General features: G+C 43.0%; 2 protein-coding genes across 7 annotated transcripts; one reads left to right on the top strand and one right to left on the bottom strand.

Annotated features, from left to right (window-relative positions):
- Positions 1-74: 74 nt before the first annotated feature.
- On the top strand, positions 75-12,778 carry STKLD1 (serine/threonine kinase like domain containing 1). Of its 6 annotated transcripts, none has more exons than XM_069031518.1 (19): positions 75-315; positions 684-779; positions 1,250-1,294; positions 2,611-2,685; positions 3,293-3,397; positions 3,584-3,654; positions 4,243-4,358; positions 4,711-4,823; positions 4,924-5,084; positions 5,525-5,655; positions 6,290-6,373; positions 7,499-7,615; positions 8,169-8,303; positions 9,190-9,318; positions 10,156-10,293; positions 10,849-10,977; positions 11,255-11,392; positions 11,717-11,796; positions 12,635-12,778. In XM_069031518.1, the coding sequence occupies exons 2-19, from the start codon at positions 720-722 to the stop codon at positions 12,695-12,697; spliced, it is 1,890 nt and encodes a 629-aa protein (XP_068887619.1). In that variant the 5' UTR covers positions 75-315; positions 684-719; the 3' UTR covers positions 12,698-12,778. The 6 variants fall into 6 exon arrangements, with proteins under 6 accessions (XP_068887619.1, XP_068887617.1, XP_068887618.1 ...); XM_069031516.1 differs by having other exon boundaries at positions 75-153; XM_069031517.1 differs by having other exon boundaries at positions 75-153; positions 4,951-5,084.
- A 475-nt stretch (positions 12,779-13,253) lies between these two features.
- Positions 13,254-17,041, bottom strand: REXO4 (REX4 homolog, 3'-5' exonuclease). Its single transcript, XM_069031522.1, has 8 exons — positions 16,757-17,041; positions 15,937-16,295; positions 15,474-15,626; positions 15,094-15,287; positions 14,611-14,699; positions 14,302-14,376; positions 13,966-14,040; positions 13,254-13,370 (listed from the first exon to the last, which is right to left on the bottom strand). Exons 1-8 carry the CDS (start codon positions 16,949-16,951, stop codon positions 13,269-13,271), a joined length of 1,242 nt encoding a protein of 413 aa, XP_068887623.1. The 5' UTR covers positions 16,952-17,041; the 3' UTR covers positions 13,254-13,268.
- Between the last annotated feature and the right edge of the window lie 29 nt (positions 17,042-17,070).

Here is a 17,070-nt window from a genome sequence, read left to right on the forward strand (position 1 = left end):
GGACACGCCCCCGACACGCCCCTCAGCGCTCTTAAAGGGGCCGCGCCCCCGGCCCCGCTCCTGCGTGAGGGGGGTCTCTCATTCCTTCGGGGCTGCCGCCCCGCAGTCCCCGGCGGGAGGCCAGGCTGTGCCCCCGCCATGGAGAAATATGAGGTGCTGCTGCCGGGCTTAGGCTCTGCTCGGCAATAAGCGGGCGGCTGCAGCGTTGTGGGGGTGTAGGTGGTGCTGGAGGTGTCAATGTGGGGTGCATGGCCCTGAGGAGGGGCATGTTCCCTGGGCAGGAACTGTGGGTACAGGTCCCTTTAGGGACATGCTGTAAGTGGCTTTGAGCGGCTTAAGTGGTGCTGGAGGGGTTTATGAGGGTACATGGCCCTGGGGAAGCAGCACACAACCGTGGGAGGGGGCGTTGAGTGGGCCTGGGGGGGTTACATGGTCCTGGAGGGGCTGGGGATCGCCCTGGGGGTGCTCTCAGCATAGGGGATGCCCTGAAGGGGAGGGAAGGGAAGGCCTGTGTTCCTGTCAGGAGTTGGGGTGAAGGTGGGTGTGCCCCTAGTCCTGCCGTGGGGAGCTGGAGGCCTTCCCTGTGTGGAAGGTTTCTATGGGGAAGCGAGTGGAAGGGGGGTTTTGCCTCAGATGTTCTGCCCTAGCTGAGCAGGTGCTCTGGGGGTCTCCTGTGCCTGCAGGTGCTGGAGCAGCTCCAGCCTGGGGCACTGGGCACGATGCTGGCAGCTCGGCTGAAAACAGACGAGAGTGTCCAGAAGAAATATGCAATAAAGCAGGTGAGGAGGTGGTTGCTAGGAAAACAAGAGTTTGGTATGTTTGTTATCTCCAGGGGCACCATGATCGTAACAGGAGACACAGGCTGGGCAGCTCAGCTGCTGTGAAAGAGTAGGCTTGCTCGTTACTGTGCTGCTTTTTGGCAAAATGGGAGATTCAGATCAGTTTATGCTGAGGCTCAAAGTGGGGAAAGGGCAGCAGCCTAGGTAGGTCCCCTCACTGTTCTCACCTCAGCTCCCTGCAGCCCTGACAGTGTGGGAGAAGCCCTGGCTGCCACACACTCATTTACTGCTCTGTTTTACCTGTTTCCTGACACCAAAACTGCCCCAAGCATTACAGATTTGAGCTGGCATTGAAAATTTGTGTCACCTCACACAGAATTTCCAGTCCAGTCACCTTGACAACAGTGTTCTGGCTTGAAGTTCCCCTGTGTTCCTGTTACAGTCTCATCCTTGTCTTTTGTATGGTGCAGGTTGAATGCATTGACCAACACCAAGCAAATGTGGCCTTGAAGGAGGTATTGGTGCAGTCTTTTCTTTACTACTTCACTTACAAAGACCAAAGTCTTAATAGAAACAAGTCTTTTATCTACAAGGATTAGCTGAGTAAATAATAAGTAAATCAGGTAGGGACTATTTGTGGGGTGTGCTCTCTGCCCTCTGCCTGGGCTCAGGGCAGGATTTTGTATTAATTGTTGTTATTTTTGGATATGTAAATTCAAATGGACAATTCTTCTTGGAGAATAGTCCTTTCTTAGAGTTTTTATTTGTTTTGTGAAGCCAAGGCAAAACTCATGCTTTTGGCCTTTAAGCTGAAGGAGAACCTTGGTCTGTTTTAGTTTATTATTAATAACTCAATGTCCAGAGAACATATTTAATGATATGCTCATTTCTCAGAGTTGGACTTCTTTAATGTGAATGATTTGACTGGTTTTCTCTCTTTGTTGCACTCTTTTGGGGTTTTTTTGGTGCAAACTTGTTGCAATGCCTCGAGTAAGAAGCATCAGAAATACTCTTAAAATACCAAAAATGGTTGCAATGAAATATGTGGAATAGCACATGATGGATGAGTCTCACAGTGCCCACTACACACAGCATCTGGAGTTGGAAAAGAGTGGCAACAGATGTCTCTGCAGATATTTTATCCTGGTCAGAGAGGTGACCTCTTTCAGTACCAAACGTGGCATTACCAGTAAAACTTGATCCAATTTTTCAGTTGAAATAAATATTGAAATAGATCTATTGAAATAAATGCAGTTGTGCTATCTGGGAGTGTGGCTCTTTTTAGTTTTTCTGTTGTGTCTGCACAGCCACAAACACAACTATAGGAGAGTAACTTGAATTCTTTTTATCTTCCACATAATCAGCAAATTTGCTGAAGTGATTAGGATTTGTTAGAGCCCTACACGGAAACCACCGTCAAGGAGGTAAAAATCTCTTGTGTCATTATATTTGCTGAGGCTCAAGCTTGCATGGAGGTTACAGGAAATAGTGGCTGCACTTGAAAAATCGTCCTGACTTGTATTCTAAGATGTGTTTTCAGGTTTGGATGGTAGGAACTGAAGAAGGGGGTTGTTCACACATCATCCCCCTGTGGATCAGTTTATATCCTTGGCTCTGTCAAGGCTGTTGCAGCACTGAGTAGAGTCTGAGTAAAATATTTTCCTTCTTTCCACATTTGTGGATGCAAATATTTAACAGAGCTGGCACTTTGGAGAAGTTTTATGAGAAATGTGACATGAACAAGTCAGGAACTGGCTTAGGGTGTTATTTAAGGTCCTGTTAAAGGGAAGGACTGCTATAGAAAGCTCTCTATTTTTTTTATGCTATGCAGGCAATGGATTTGCTAAAACTCCGCCATTCACACATCTGTACTTACAAGGAATTGTTTGTGACTTGGAATAACGAGGTGAGAATGGAACAGGATTGGTTAAACTGGAATGTGTGGCTTATGTTCTAGGCACATAAGCATATTCACAGATTTAAATTTGGGGTCATTGGGGTGAGATGCTAAAAAAGAAGGTTATTTGGTTTCAAACGAGCCTGGTTTTTTCTGACTCCTGAATGAGCACACTAAAAAGATGTGAATATGTATTTGTTGGAATCCATCACATGGCAGACTCCCAGATTCTGATGGGAATTAGTGTGCAATTCTGATTTTCATGCCTGCATGAAAACCTTTCTATAGGGGATCATAAGAAGCTGAAAGCCTTGACTTATTTATTTGCAGGTTTTCTTCAGTGCTTCAACAGAATCTTTGATGATTTTGTGGATGTATAATTGATTTGAATAATCCCATACAGCTTCAGATAAGATGCTTGATAGTGTGGTTTGTTTTATTTGCTAAAACAATGAGCATGCTGTATTTTAAATGAAAGAAATTAAATATTATCTCTTCTGTGAGGGAATAATCATCTCAGAACCCTTCTGTACTGTGAACATCACACCCACCAGTTTGGTTTTGTCTTTCTTACCTGCAAACAATTAAGCAATTTTGCTGTAATGTTTTATTACAGGTCTCATCTCTGTTCCTCTGCCTGGTAATGCAGCACTCAGGGCAAGGAGATCTTTCAGGTCTAATCGAGGAAAAGAGGCAGAAGTCAGAAAAGATAACAGACATGGTAAAAAGTACAGAAGAGGCACCTGTTTGAACTGAAAGACTTGTTGCTTTTATGGTATTCCTTCTTTCTGAAAATCCTCCCTAAAGTTTTCAAAGCACAGGAGGGTGGTTTTGGAAACTCTCTTCTGAAAGCAGTTTGAAAGTTACAGTCTTTGTGTTACACTTTCATGTCTATTCCTCTCCACAGGTGGTTCAGAAGTTCCTGGGACAGATGGTGGATGCTTTGTTTTACATACACAAACAAAATATTTGGCACAGGTGAGCAGAAATCTCGTTCTCTTTGTCTGACAGGCCCTTGTTCTTTGCAGTGTTGGTTCAGCACAGTGCTCAGAGGCAGGGATTTTTACTGTTCCAAGAGGAGAAGTAGGGAGTAGAAATTCCAGACTTTAGATTAGTTTTCTTTTACTTCTGAAGTTACCTATTTCCTGAGTTTTGTCTGGAATATTCATTTGACTGAGGTATTAGCTCTTGTTTTTTTGAATGTTAAAAATTTCCCATCTCTGTAAATGCTCACATTTTGGTGGCTGTGATGGACAAAGTTTACTTTGTGTATCTGAATAAGAGACAGCCCTTCCATTCCATGCTCAGATCAATTTGTATCACAAGCACAAATTTTAAAGCATTTAAAGAAGAAAATAATTGTATTTTGGTTGATTATCACTTGAATATTAAAAAAAATCCCAACAAAACACAAACAAAAAATGTCCAAACCAATTCTCCCCCCCCCCCAAAAACCCACCACAAAAACCAACCTAACCCTTCTGAGGGCTAAAGATGCAGGGGATTTGTAATTATATGTCATTAGACTCTAATTTCACAGGCTGACAGAAAATATTTGTGTTGCAGAAATCTCAAGCCATCAAACATCCTTGTGACTGGTGGAGCATCCTTCATGCTTAGTGACTTCAGTACTGAAACACTTATGAAAGATGAGCTGAAGTGGAGAATAAGAGTGGAAAAAGGTAGATACTTGTTTTTTCCTATTGTATTTCTAGAAGATTTGGTTGTGGTGGATGTTTTTAGTCCTCGGAGAGAAATTAGGAAAAAGTTATCTTCCCTCTCCTTTCTCTGCATTAGATTATTTGTCTTCTAAATAGGATTTTCACAGGCAGTTGTCTGCAGCATTAATTGTGTTCACAAGTGAAAATTATGGATCTGTCTGTGACTCTGAGCTCTGCAACCAAAACAGTTGGAATCTCTTTTAGCTTTATACTCAGAAACATCTCAGAAAATTGTCCTTTAGTTTACAGTGTGTTTTGTGGTCTTTGGAAGCACAATGCCAGCAATGTCACCATGTGATTCTTGTTTCTACAGACAGCAAGTCTTGGATGGCTCCAGAAACATTTGGGTTTTCTTTTAGTGAGAAATCTGACATCTGGTCTCTGGGCTGTGTCCTCCTTGATATGATGAGCTGCTTTGTTCTGAATGTGTGTAAGAGTGATTTATAAGGGATTTAAAGGGTCCTGGGCTCACCAGGATATCTGCAAATGAATTTGTGAGAGCTCTCTGGCACTGTGCTCTTCCCAGGCAGAAGAGATAACTTCCTTACTGCAGGATATCAGAGGGGACAGCAGCTGCCTTGAGGGAGTCCTGACACTGATGCAGGATGGAGAAAGCAGCTATTTGCCTTTCTTTCCAATTTTACTGATGATGCTACAGATTGAGCCCAGCATGAGACCCACAGCAAGGTGAGCTCTGGCTGCATTCCCTTTATTGATTTTGTCCTAAACCCCTCCTACACACACAAACTGGGAATGTTAGCTGCTGTTGGAAAGGGTTGAGTTAACATTGCTTATCCTCCTGCCTCAACAAATTGAGTTATTAAAGACTTGATGTTCATTCAGAGTGGACACTGATGTGCACAGGTGTCCCTTTTTGCAGTTATATTATAAATTCATGTTATACACAACTTTATGAGCCTGAACTTGACACCTAAGTGTGGCTTGTACAGTGTGAGCTCTTTCATTAGTTGTTTTGAAGTAAATTGTTTTAAGTTCTGCCAAAAATAATCTAGTCTAGAAGTAATATTAGATTTTTTTATATAAAAATTAAACAATGCCAGTAGATATTCTTTTTTACCTTACCAGTTCTAACTTACTGGTGCTGCTTTTGTCTCTCAAAATTCTAGGGATCTGGTCACTGTTCCATTTATTGGGAAATGCCTGACTTTTGCTGGTGACACCTCAATAAAACTGAAGAAGTCTGTGTCTCCCATAGTAACAGATGTGCTCTTTCAGGGAGGAGTTGAAAGTGTTCTAGGTAATAAGGAGAATAAGATTAATGTCAAGGTGATTTTCATAGGAAATAGACCCTTCCAGTCAGGATGTATTCTACCTGGAAATAAATTCTTGGACACTCATTTTACCTGAAATAAAATGGAATCCTCTTTGGAGCAAGGATCACTATAGAGCCTTTTCTCTAAACTCCTAAGATTCTCAGCCATTCCTACTGCAAAAGTTAAGCAGGGTCAGAGGTCATTCCTCAGAAGATTTGGGAGCTCCACTTACTTTGTTTGCATTGTAATGTATTTGCCAATTTATGCCACAAAGGACCTGCTCCATTATTTTCCTTCTAAGTAAAGGAAGATGTTCTTTTAATCTGAAAAGTCTATTGGAATAATGCATTTAAAGCTCCTGTTCCTGCTGTGATTTAATATTCCAACAGGTCCCCAAATATATATATATATATAAAATGCTAAATACATTGTGAATCATCACACTTTGTAATAGTGAAATGTTCGATGAGTTGAAGGAAAACAATCAACAGTCCCTTTTCAACAATCCCAAATTTCATTATTTTCATGCATATGAATTCACATCTAGCACAGAACAGAGACAACTGGAGTGCTTTGTGTTTGTGTGGAATGGTTAGAAGAATTTCCTTGGTTTCTTAGACTTCATGCAGGCTTCCTGGGATATTGAAGAAGTCCAGGCTAAAGGCATTCAGCACCTTGCCAGCTTTGTAAAGGATAAAAGTGGTAAGGCACTATTTGATCAATTTATTTATTTATTTATTCTGCTCCTTCCTTACACTTTGAGATAATAGGAAGAGGAAAACATTTCTAATGTCAATAAATGAGAATGAAATTCCTCTCTTCCTATTTCTCCAGGCCAGTAGCTGATAGGATTGTGTTGGTTCTTGTTCTGTACATGCTTTTGTTAACCAGCAGAGGTGTTTTACTGGATAAGAAAAATGGGCACTGGAAAAAAAAATAGTGATATTTGAATTGGCAACAGACTGACATTTGAGGAAGGTGATTTCCACAAGTCCTGAAATGACTTGGGGGTAATTCCTGGGGCTGCAAGGCTGGCAGAGCAAAAGGAAGCTTCACCTGGCTAATTCCTGTGTGTCTTGCAAAGCTGTGAGGGTGAAAGCTGTCTATTTTCTCCCAGAAACTGCACATTTTTCAAATGAAACTTTCAGATCAAGGTTAATAGTTCAAAGCACTGTGTTAAATCAGTTATAAAATGCTCTGTCCTTTGACAGCACTTTAGTGCTGGGATCGGCTTATGATGTTAAAACTTAGGGTTATTCATAGCTTTAATTGATAAAGAAAAAGAATAATTTGGTTTTTCATTAGACTTACCTTTATCTTCAACTTAAGAAAGCTTTACTTGGTAATCCAGTGGGCTTTGGTTGTAAATAACAAAATGAATCTGTGGGATTCTCATCCAGTCCTGGTGACAGCAAAACGAGGCTGTGCTCACATCTGGCTTGTTTGGCACTTCTGCACCATGACTGAGTGATGCTCTCAGCTTCACAAGTGCTCAAAATGGACCCCTAAAAACCATCCAGTTTTCCTCATCATTTTATCACATATTTGTGGGTACACTGAGTAGCTGTATGGGGTATTCTGAAAGCTCCAAGTGTTCCTGGAAATAGGAGTTGGGGTGAAACACTTTCTTCTGCAGATTCTGAACTGCATGGCTTGGCATTCCCTGCACCCCAGCACTTGCTGCATTCCAGTGTTGCCTACACTTGGCTGGCACAGCCTTCAGCTGTCTTTAATAGGAGACATTTTCCACACAGATGGAAAAAATCCACTCTGTTTTGTTCTCTTTGATTCAAGAACCTCGTCTCAAACAATTTCTTTTCCCCACAGCATTCCCCTGTCTGCTAAAATGCACAGAAGTGATCACTCGTGCCATGAAGATTCACATAGATTCTCTGCACTTACAAGTAGAAGGCTGCACTTTATTGCTTGAAATTCTTAGTCAAGGTACAATTACAAGACTTCCTCCTTCTGCTGGGTCGTGTAAAGATTAATGGAGCAGATAATGGGTTCAGTAATGATTTTAGGGGATGAATGTAAAGAACTAAAAGAAGTTAAGAAGCTTTCTGGATTCTTGTGGCCTTCCTTCAGGACTGGCATACAGGAATTGTGTGTTAAGACTTAATTTTAAATATAGATACTGATCTTGTCCAACCAAGTTTGTTTTCATATTATGTAGGGTGTTACCAGAGTGCATAAATTACACTCTCATTGTTTTGGTATTTACATTTTAAACCATAGAAGTGGTTTTGGGTGTCCTGTGTGGTCCCTGCTGTCACTTTCATGGCAATTTACCCCAAAACCACCTGATAATGACACAAGCTTAAAAATACGAAGAATTGACTTGCAGAAAATGAAAGTTTAAAGTAACTTTTGCTTATTTTATGTGAAGAAGTGCTGTTAATTGAATGTTTTGCTATGCTGACAGCAGGGCAGGAGGGTTCAGATTTCATTCAAACCCACTGAAATCTTTGTTCTATTCCAATGTTTGTGGTGACAGCTCTGGAACAGGGGGTGATGATGGCCCTGGATGAATGTGTGGCCAGCTGCCTGTTAGACACAGTGAGAAAACACTCTGAGAATGAAGAGTTCCTGTCATCACTCTGCACATTATTGATGATGGTTTCAGCCAGTGGTGGGTCACCTTGCTCATTCTTTGGGGAATATTAATTTATTTTTACTTTCTGAAACAAATCCAAGATACAATGCAGAAATGGTGGCTTCACTGAGAGTTGTGGATGTCTGTGGGCATGTATTAGTTTAATAGTGGTAATACTGATAAGATTGACCAGACATTGATAAGAGAACACCCCTGAAAGTATGATATACAATGCTGAGGCTTCAGGGACTTACAGGACTCCTCGAATTGATACAATTCTGTATTTCCTCTTGGTTTGGAAACAAGTACAAACTCTGCAAATAGTATTGCTTGAGATAATGAGGGCATAGAACCTGAATTCTGTTTTGGACTGTGCCATGATGAATGGAAACCATTCTACCTAGTTCTTCTGCTTTGTTTCCTTCTGAACTTGTAATTGCTAAATATTCATAGTATTTTTAGTTGTTTTCAGTGTCAGTTCAACAGTCATCAGACTGTTTTTAGAAATGGTTACAGAAGGATTTAGCAGCAAGGGTGTAACCTTAAAAAAAATTATTACAAAGAGTCATGTGTGAGACCAAACTATTTTTATCCAGCGTTTCCTAATTCCTAATTCTTGGTTTGAATCCTTAAAATGGAAACAGGTGAAAAATTGTAATTTACACCCTCTCGGTTCCTTTCCTGCTCGGTGAGCTCAAAGCCTGTGAGGAAAAAGGATGGGCAGACATCCATTTGAAAGGATCAGCTGTGTTAAGTGCATCTTGTTAAAGAATTCGGTCTGTGCTCTTGCTTTCTTTTGTCCAGCTGATGGGCTCATGTTACCGGTTTGTTCTCTCAGTTTAAATACGTTTAGCGCTGCCTGTTTCGAGGCCAGTGAGTGGGACAAAAATACCAGGTTCTATAGAATTTCTGTGGTTTTCAGAAGTAGCTGCGGAGAATCTCAGGAAAGCTGGAATCATTCCAGACCTTCTGTCAATTTTAAGACGTTTTCTTCATAATGACAAGATCTGCTTCTCTTGCTGTGCCGTTCTCTGGAGCCTGGCTGTGAGTGGTAAGTAGAACACAGCAAGTATTGTGCCTGCACTCATGTGACTGAAGGGCAGCAGGTATTGTGCCTAACTGAGTTCAGACATTCCTGTCGCTGGGATTGGAGTTTTCTCCCATTCTTGTTGGCAGGGAACTGCAATGAGATGATCTTTAAGGTTCCTTCCAACCCAAACCAGTCTGTGATTTTGTGATTCTGGAGAGTTGTTTCCACAGCACTGCTAGAATCACTTTGTGATCTGTTAAATCACAAAGTGATTAAATTAGATAAAAATAAAAATTAATGCAGATTTTTAGCAGCCCTTTATGTGATAAGGTGTCAAAGCCAAATTTTTGCCATTCAGGCCAAGATGTGACCTGATTTTATATTTACTGATTTGTTTCTGTGACGTGTTCTTGTAGAGGTGTGTGGTGTTCTGATCATCAAGGAAGGCTGGAAGCACAGACTGTGCACAGTTGCACTTGGTGTGTTTTATTCCCTCTGTACAACAAATCACCCGTTGGATTTATGGGAATCTCCATCCTGCAGCCCGGATTCTGTCAAAACTGTGGTTATTTCTGGAGGTTTCTTGCTGTGATCCCTCTGCATAATTTAAATGGCAAAGAACACAAGTTCCTGCAGAAGTTCAGCTTTCTCCAAGAAACAGAATTATTCATTAGTCCTGTAGCATTTGGTCTGGTTCTGTACATTTTTGATTCCTTCCCTCTGCTGCCCTCCAGACTAAAGCAATGTTGTATTATTCCAATGCCAACACCCATTAAGGTTTTACTGACAGAATTTGACATACAATGATATTATCACTTGATTAAATAACTCTGCCTGATGCATTTCCTTTCTGTTAAGGTAATTCAGAGAATAATGGAGACCAAGCAGTGCTGGAAAGTGCTGTCCCTGTCACCTCTGCAGTCCTTCAGAAACACCTCCAGAACGGAGTCGTTGCAGAGTCTGCCTGCTCGGCTCTGTGGGCACTGTCACTCCAAGGTGTGTGTTCCCAGTCTCCTTGTCCCTTGGGCATGGAAAAGCTCTGTGTGTCCGTGGTGAGCCCTGCAGTCCAGGCTGCTGAGCTGGAGGAGGCTCTGCAGATGGCAGCAGAGTTAGGAATTTGCATCTTCTCTTGGTCACTCTTCCCTGCCCTCGCTCTGTGACTCCCTAATGGAGCCATTTGTGATCAACGGCAGCAATTAAATCACCAGATACTGCTGATGGGGACTGCACTGGTGGGCAGCCAATTTGCTTGGTTGATTTGGAACAATATTTCATGTTAAAAAAGAAATCATCTCTTTCATTATCAGGTGCACTTAGGGAACCCATCATTGCAGTAGTACTGTCTTACACCAGAATATTGTCACATTTACCTTCTGCCTGCCCTTGTGGCATCGATCCACTGGGAAAAGCTGAGCAAAACACCCTCAGCAATCTCATTTCTATTCCCCATCAGCAGAGTAAGTTGAGTATTCAGGACTCTTTATTCTTTTGGCTTGGAGGACATTGATTTTGGGGTTTTCTGTGTGTTTTTAAAGTTTATTTTCTTTAAAGATTGTGTAAGGGACAGTGACTGTGAACCCACAGCAACACTTTTGTTGGATGCACTCAGGATGAACCCAGAAAGAGCAGTGCTGGTGAAGAATGGCTGCCTGGCATTAGCCAGCCTTGTGAGGCTGTCAGGTAACATCCTGCAATTCTAGTTTTATTCATTACAAATCAGCTCAATCAATATGAAAACAATCATTAAAATCACTTCTGCCCTGCATGACAGTGTCAGCTGCATATCTGGTCTTCTTCTTGTTCCCAAATGCTTCAGAATAGCTTTTAGGAAGACTGGAAATAATGGGCACAACTTCCTGAAAACATGACACGTGCCAGCTGGGGAGGGGATGGGATGGGAAGCAGATCATGCAGTCTGCAGCTACAATGAGCCCAGCAGTGTTTGTCCTCCTTGCAGAAACTGCAGCTTTGGCAATTCTCCTGGACTCAAAAGGCAGTGGAATAGAGCTGATCAAAGATGAGTATCATCTTCACTTCGATGAGCCAGGGGTGGCAGAAGCTCTGTGCCTGCTGATCAATGAGATGGTTCAGTATGGTGAGATGGCTGGTGCTGTTACTTGCTGAATCTCCTCCTCTATCCCAACCCCAAAATCAGTAAAACCACAGCAGCAGCTGCTCAGGGACATGGTAGTTGTTCTAACAAAAGACTTTCTTTGTGTCTGAGGAAGTTCCAATTCATCCTCCTGAGAATTCACTCCACTTGTTCCAAATAAATGCCACTCTGGTGGTAAAAGATTTTCACTTCATCTTACCTTGCCTTCTCCTTGTGTAGCTCTGCCCTCTCCCTGTGCTCCTTTAGCTCCTGCTCCATTGGCAGTTGTGCTTTAACCATAAATTATCCTGTTCATTGACACTGCAGATGAGGTTATGCTGGATATGAGGTCCCAGAAAATGGAAAAGCTGCTGTCTGAAATAAAACTCCAGTTTCCATTTAGCACGGTATGGAGAAGTCTCTGTGATAATAAAGAGGGGGTGCTTAGTATATTATTTCTGGTGATGGATTTTGATCATAGTGCAGAGATTTAGAGAATTAGCTGCATGTGGAGTGAAGAGTGAGTTTGTAAGCATAGTTCTAACTGAGAACTAGTGGTTGAAAGTTCTTTTTTCTTGTTGGTTATGCTGAAATTTAAAAAAAACCTATGTTCTTGCAACATGACATTAATTTACTACAGTCTTCATGCTAAACCAGGCTAAAGTTTACAGGAATAAAGCCATAAGTACATTACATCCAATTTATTTTTGGTTTGGAAGTGGCATCATTAACAAAATAAACAAAAAACCAACAAAAACTTTCTGACAGTTTGTGGGAAGATTTAACATACATTAAATTTCACCAAGTAGTCACATTGAAAAAAGGAAAAAACCAGTCAAGTTATCAGAGCTATTTAATGTGTTACACTAATGATTCTTTTGCAATGGCTTGCTGGCAAGAAACCAATAATTAGGTTTGTTCATCAAGCCAGTAAAACTAGTCTTAATTTTGCTGATGTTAGTTATGTGTTTATAGAATTGGTTTCAAAGACAGTTACAAACTGTTCTCCAGGGTTTCCTGCAGGCATTGCCTGCACCACTTTAAGCAACACTGCAGCCACAGGGTAGTGCAGAAAAAAATAATCACAGAGGAGGAGAAAGCTCCCTCTCCTCTTGTAACAACAGCAGCCACTTTAAAGACCCATGTTAGACACATTGTTTTTATTAATAAACAACTACAAAAATAAGTGGAGCAACAAGGTAATCTTCTACTTGACACACAAATAATCTTCCCATTTCCCTGCAGGAGATTCTGACCCTGGTGGATGCCACACTCTCGAAACTGAGGAAGGAAAAATGCTTTGTCTGAGAACAAGACTTGGGCACTGCTGGATACCAAAGCCTGGATCCTCCATTAGAAGATTCTTCTCACCAGGAAGATGAATATTGGGCTATTAATAATAAAAAACAGGTATTATTGTTGGTTTAGGTACCAAACTGTGTGACTAACAGCAGTAATTAAGAATTCACCTTGTGGAAGACCTCACTTTGTGCACCTCACCATACTTGAAATAAAGATTTTAGTCCTGGCAGTTTTGATAAAGCAATGGCAGTTCCTTCTTTCATCTACCATAATTAAATTTCTTTTAACTTATTCAGTGTCTGATTCCCTTGAAGAAATCTAACTGAAGTTTCTTCCCAACTGCAGGCATTTGTCACAAAGGTGGTTTGAACACAGTAGCAGGCACCAGGCACAGGGACCATCCAGCAGGATACCAGCAGCCTTCTTGGACAGCAGCATTCCTGTACTTCCAGGTTATTGTAGTATTGCCTTTGGATTGATTTTATGAAGTAGCTGCTGTCACTTCTGACTTATCTCTAAATTTGGAATGTGACATGAAACCAGTAAACGCTGCAGATGGAAGTTCTACCCTGTGTTTTTAAGTTTTACAATTTTTGTTGTTAGCTTTGTTCTTAACAGCAGCTTCCCATTTCTTTTTCTCCAAGGTGTAAAGTCTCATAGCTGCTTGTGCATCCTGGATCTGGAAGAGAACAGACCAGATGAAGATGTGAGATAATAAGCAGCTAAATCTTCCATCATTTTAATACATCCTTCCAATTAGCATTTCATGATCTCCCTTTACATTTAGGCTCTGTGCCTAGTGAAAGGGATAAATGGTGTATTTAGAGTCCAGGGCCCACCACAAGGCTCTTCACTTCTGATTGTCACTGGGAAAGTCATAATGAAAAAATTCTCTTGATACAGTATCTATGAGCTCCCCTCCCAATTTTGCTTCCCCAGTTCATTCCTCTTTTCCATCCTCCTGCCCACTGAAAGAAAGGATCTCACACTGTTTATGCATCCTGCCACAGTACAGCAGTGCAGAATGCTGCTTTTAAGGTAAGCAGATCTTGATCATTACCTTTTCTCCTGGGGATTTTAAAATAACAAGAATTCAGAGTTAAGAGCTGACTTGTGCAAAAGTTGTTTATGAAATAAGGAAACAGTGAGCGAGCTTAGAGGACAATGTCACTGCTGCTGGTGCCCAAGAGCTTGCTGAGCTTCACTGGAATGAAGGCCCAGCATTCTGGACTGAATCCAGAACACAGAGCTGGATGTTCTGAGGAGGTACCTACCGAGCAGTGCTCTGCTGTCTGCACCTGAACATTGAGCAGCTTCTCACAGAGCAGCTTCAGGGATGGCCTGGAACTCTAGAAACAGAGTCAGATCATAAACCATGCTGTCTCACAGGACTTGAAACAACAGAGATGGGTGTATATATAAAAACATTATGCTCCAGAAAGAATAGCACATCTTAGCCTCTGCTGGTGAAATATCAGGAATAATGAATGCATTATGAGACTTGTGTGCATAGGAAGGAAAGAAGGAACAGGGTCAGGTAACAGCAAGCACAGGAGCCAGTCAGCAGCTCTGGAGTCTGTTAATTGAGCTCCTTCCCAGCAGTCTCTTACCTTGACTCTCTCTTTGAAAGGTTTGTATCTCTGTGTGTCCCTGATCTTCTTCTGAGGATGATCAAGAAATAGGACCTAGAAGAAATCACATTTTCAGACTAAATGTGCTATTGGATGAAACTTTACAGAGCTGAATGTGCAGCTGCCTGTTTTTTTCCTTCCATCCATTATAAGAGACTCTTTAAAACCACGAAAGGACAAGACCCAGATCATACAGACACGGGCTGGATCCAGGACCACGCTTCCCAGGAGTTCAGGTGTGTTCCCTTGATCCAGAATGATGCATTAGAAATTTAATTTTCAATGTACCTTTAGATCATTCTTTAAGGCGTGTCCAACTAAAATCCTTCCCTTCAGGATCTCAGCAACCTCCTTCTGAACCGTTTTAAAGTCTTCACCTAAAAATGCCACACAAGGAAACACTTTCCATGAGCAAACACTGCATCTTTTCTGGGAAGTAACTGTATCCTTGGGACAATAGTTATGCAAACTGTACAGTACACTGAATCCCTGCTTGCTAGAACATAGAGGATTCCATATAGAGCACAGCATGAATAGGAAATGATTTTTTTAATACCATACTCCACCAGTTAATTCCTTCAAGGGCATTTGTGATCACTGCATAAAAGCACTTCTTCCCACAGTTTTTCTTAGCATTAAGTTTAACATCAATCTCAGCATTTTGTTTCCCCAAATTAGGTCTCAAGCTGTTCCAAGCTCAGCCAGTGAGGCTTCTGTGACAACCCACTGAATTCTCTTTAAAAAAACATTTTGGGGGGAAACCCCTCGTACCTGTGTTTATATTCTGAGGCCGTATGCCACTGACAGCTGTCCTGTAATCTGTCACCTTCTCTGTAGGCTTGACATACTTGTCATAAATGCACTTCCCAAACTGGTTGACGATGGACACCCGAGCCACGATGCTGTCCTCACCCTTGGGGCCCACCCCCACCATCTCACAGTCCATGGCCACAGCTCGGGTCAGCCTGAAAGGCAAAGGGACAGCTTGGGGACACCTCTGCAGGGCCCAGGTGGAGCTCACGAGGTTCACACATGGATCTGAACAGGGCAAAGCCTGTCAGCAGATGAAGGGAGATGTCAGCTCACTGTGCACCTGCACATCAGTTCTCAGAAGCCTCTGCTGCCATCCTTCCCCCTGGAATGTCACTCACCCATCAAAAGCCTTTTCCTTCACCAGCACCTGCTCCACAGACTGGGATTGCTCCGTTTCAAGTCCCAGGTTCCTTCTGGCAATTTTTGCTGCTTCGGGTCCTATTGCTGCTTCAATATCTTTTGGATCAACGTCATCAAACCAGATGTCAGCCCTGGGAAGAACAGATTTAATTACATTTAACAGTCTCAAAGCAATCTGGTGTCTGTTAAAAAGTATTTCATTTAACAAGTAAACATACTAAAAAGTATGTTTACTTGTTAAATCAAGAGCTAAGCCCTGTGAAAATTAAGTCTATGACTGTCACCTCTGCAGGTTTCTTGGTGTGTCTGAGGAGTAGGGGCAATGTGTGTCTTATTTCTTCCAGATTTTAGTCTGGGAAAGTGCAGCTGTTTTGAATGTACCTCTCTGTGCTCCCCCCAAAATGAATATTCACATCCAGGGCTGCTGCCTGAAGTACTCACTCTTTGGGCTGCTGCTCCACGTGTTCCTCAGCTTTCCTCCTCTTATGTTTTAGCTCATCCTTCTCCTTCACAACAATGCCATTTTTCTTTTTTTCTTTGCAGCCTTTCCCGTTGCTTTTGGTGCCATTTAAGTTCTTATTCACTGTAACCCCCTTGGATTCTGGCTTGGCTGCAGGAGGACTGTCTTTAGCAGAACCACTGTCCATTTTATTTGTGGATTTGGTCTTTACCGCAGTCCCATTCCCATTGACTGCTGGGACTTGTGGACTTTTGGTTGCTTTGAGTGGCTGCTTCTTTTTGGTGTCTGTTTGACCCGTGGAGAGGGGCTTGCTGGAGTTATTTGCCTTTTGTTTCAGTAGCTAAAATGACATTAAAGTAAAAAAAAAAAAGGAAAAAATATAAAGGAAAAGAGCCCAGAGAAGAGAAGGCTTTAGAGTGACCTAATTGTGGCCTTCCAGTGCCTAAAAGGAGCCTTCAAGAAAGAGGAAGAGCGACTACTCACAAGAGCCTGGAGTGACAGGGCAACAAGGGCAATGCCCTCAAGCTGCCAGAGAGCAGGAGTAGATGGGATATGGGGAAGAAATCCTTCCCTGTGAGGGTGGGGAGGCCCTGGCACAGGGTGCCCAGAGCAGCTGTGGCTGCCCCATCCCTGGAAGCGTCCAAGGCCAGCTTGGACGGGGCTTGGAGCACACTGGGACAGTGGAAGGTGTCCGTGCCATCGCTCCGCCTTAACCCCACCGTGGAGCCGCGTTCAGGGAATGCCAGCCTGGCCCCGGGGCTGTCTCCCGCTCCCCACACCGCACCCCCCGGTCTCCCTCACCTCCTGCAGCGCCTTCCAGTTGGAGGAGAACTCCTGGGGGCTGCGGGGGGGACCCACGGCCGCCATGGCGGCGCCTTTCGACGCGGCCGCCGCTTCCCCGAGGGCCTTCTTCTTCTTCCTCCTCTTCTTGCTCTTCCCGCGGGCCGCGGTGCTCGGCCCCGCCGCCTGGGGCACCGCAGGACTCTGCTTCGCCATGCGGGGCTCAGCGGGGTGGGAGCGGCACCGGGATCAGGGGGCAGCGAGTCCCAACCGCGCCGGCGCTACCGCAGGGGGACCGGCACAGCGCCGCACCGCCCCGGCGGGGAACGCCGACC

The sequence above is a fragment of the Aphelocoma coerulescens genome, chromosome 17 (genome assembly GCF_041296385.1).
Source record: "Aphelocoma coerulescens isolate FSJ_1873_10779 chromosome 17, UR_Acoe_1.0, whole genome shotgun sequence".
In the NCBI taxonomy this organism is placed as follows: Eukaryota; Metazoa; Chordata; class Aves; order Passeriformes; family Corvidae; genus Aphelocoma; species Aphelocoma coerulescens.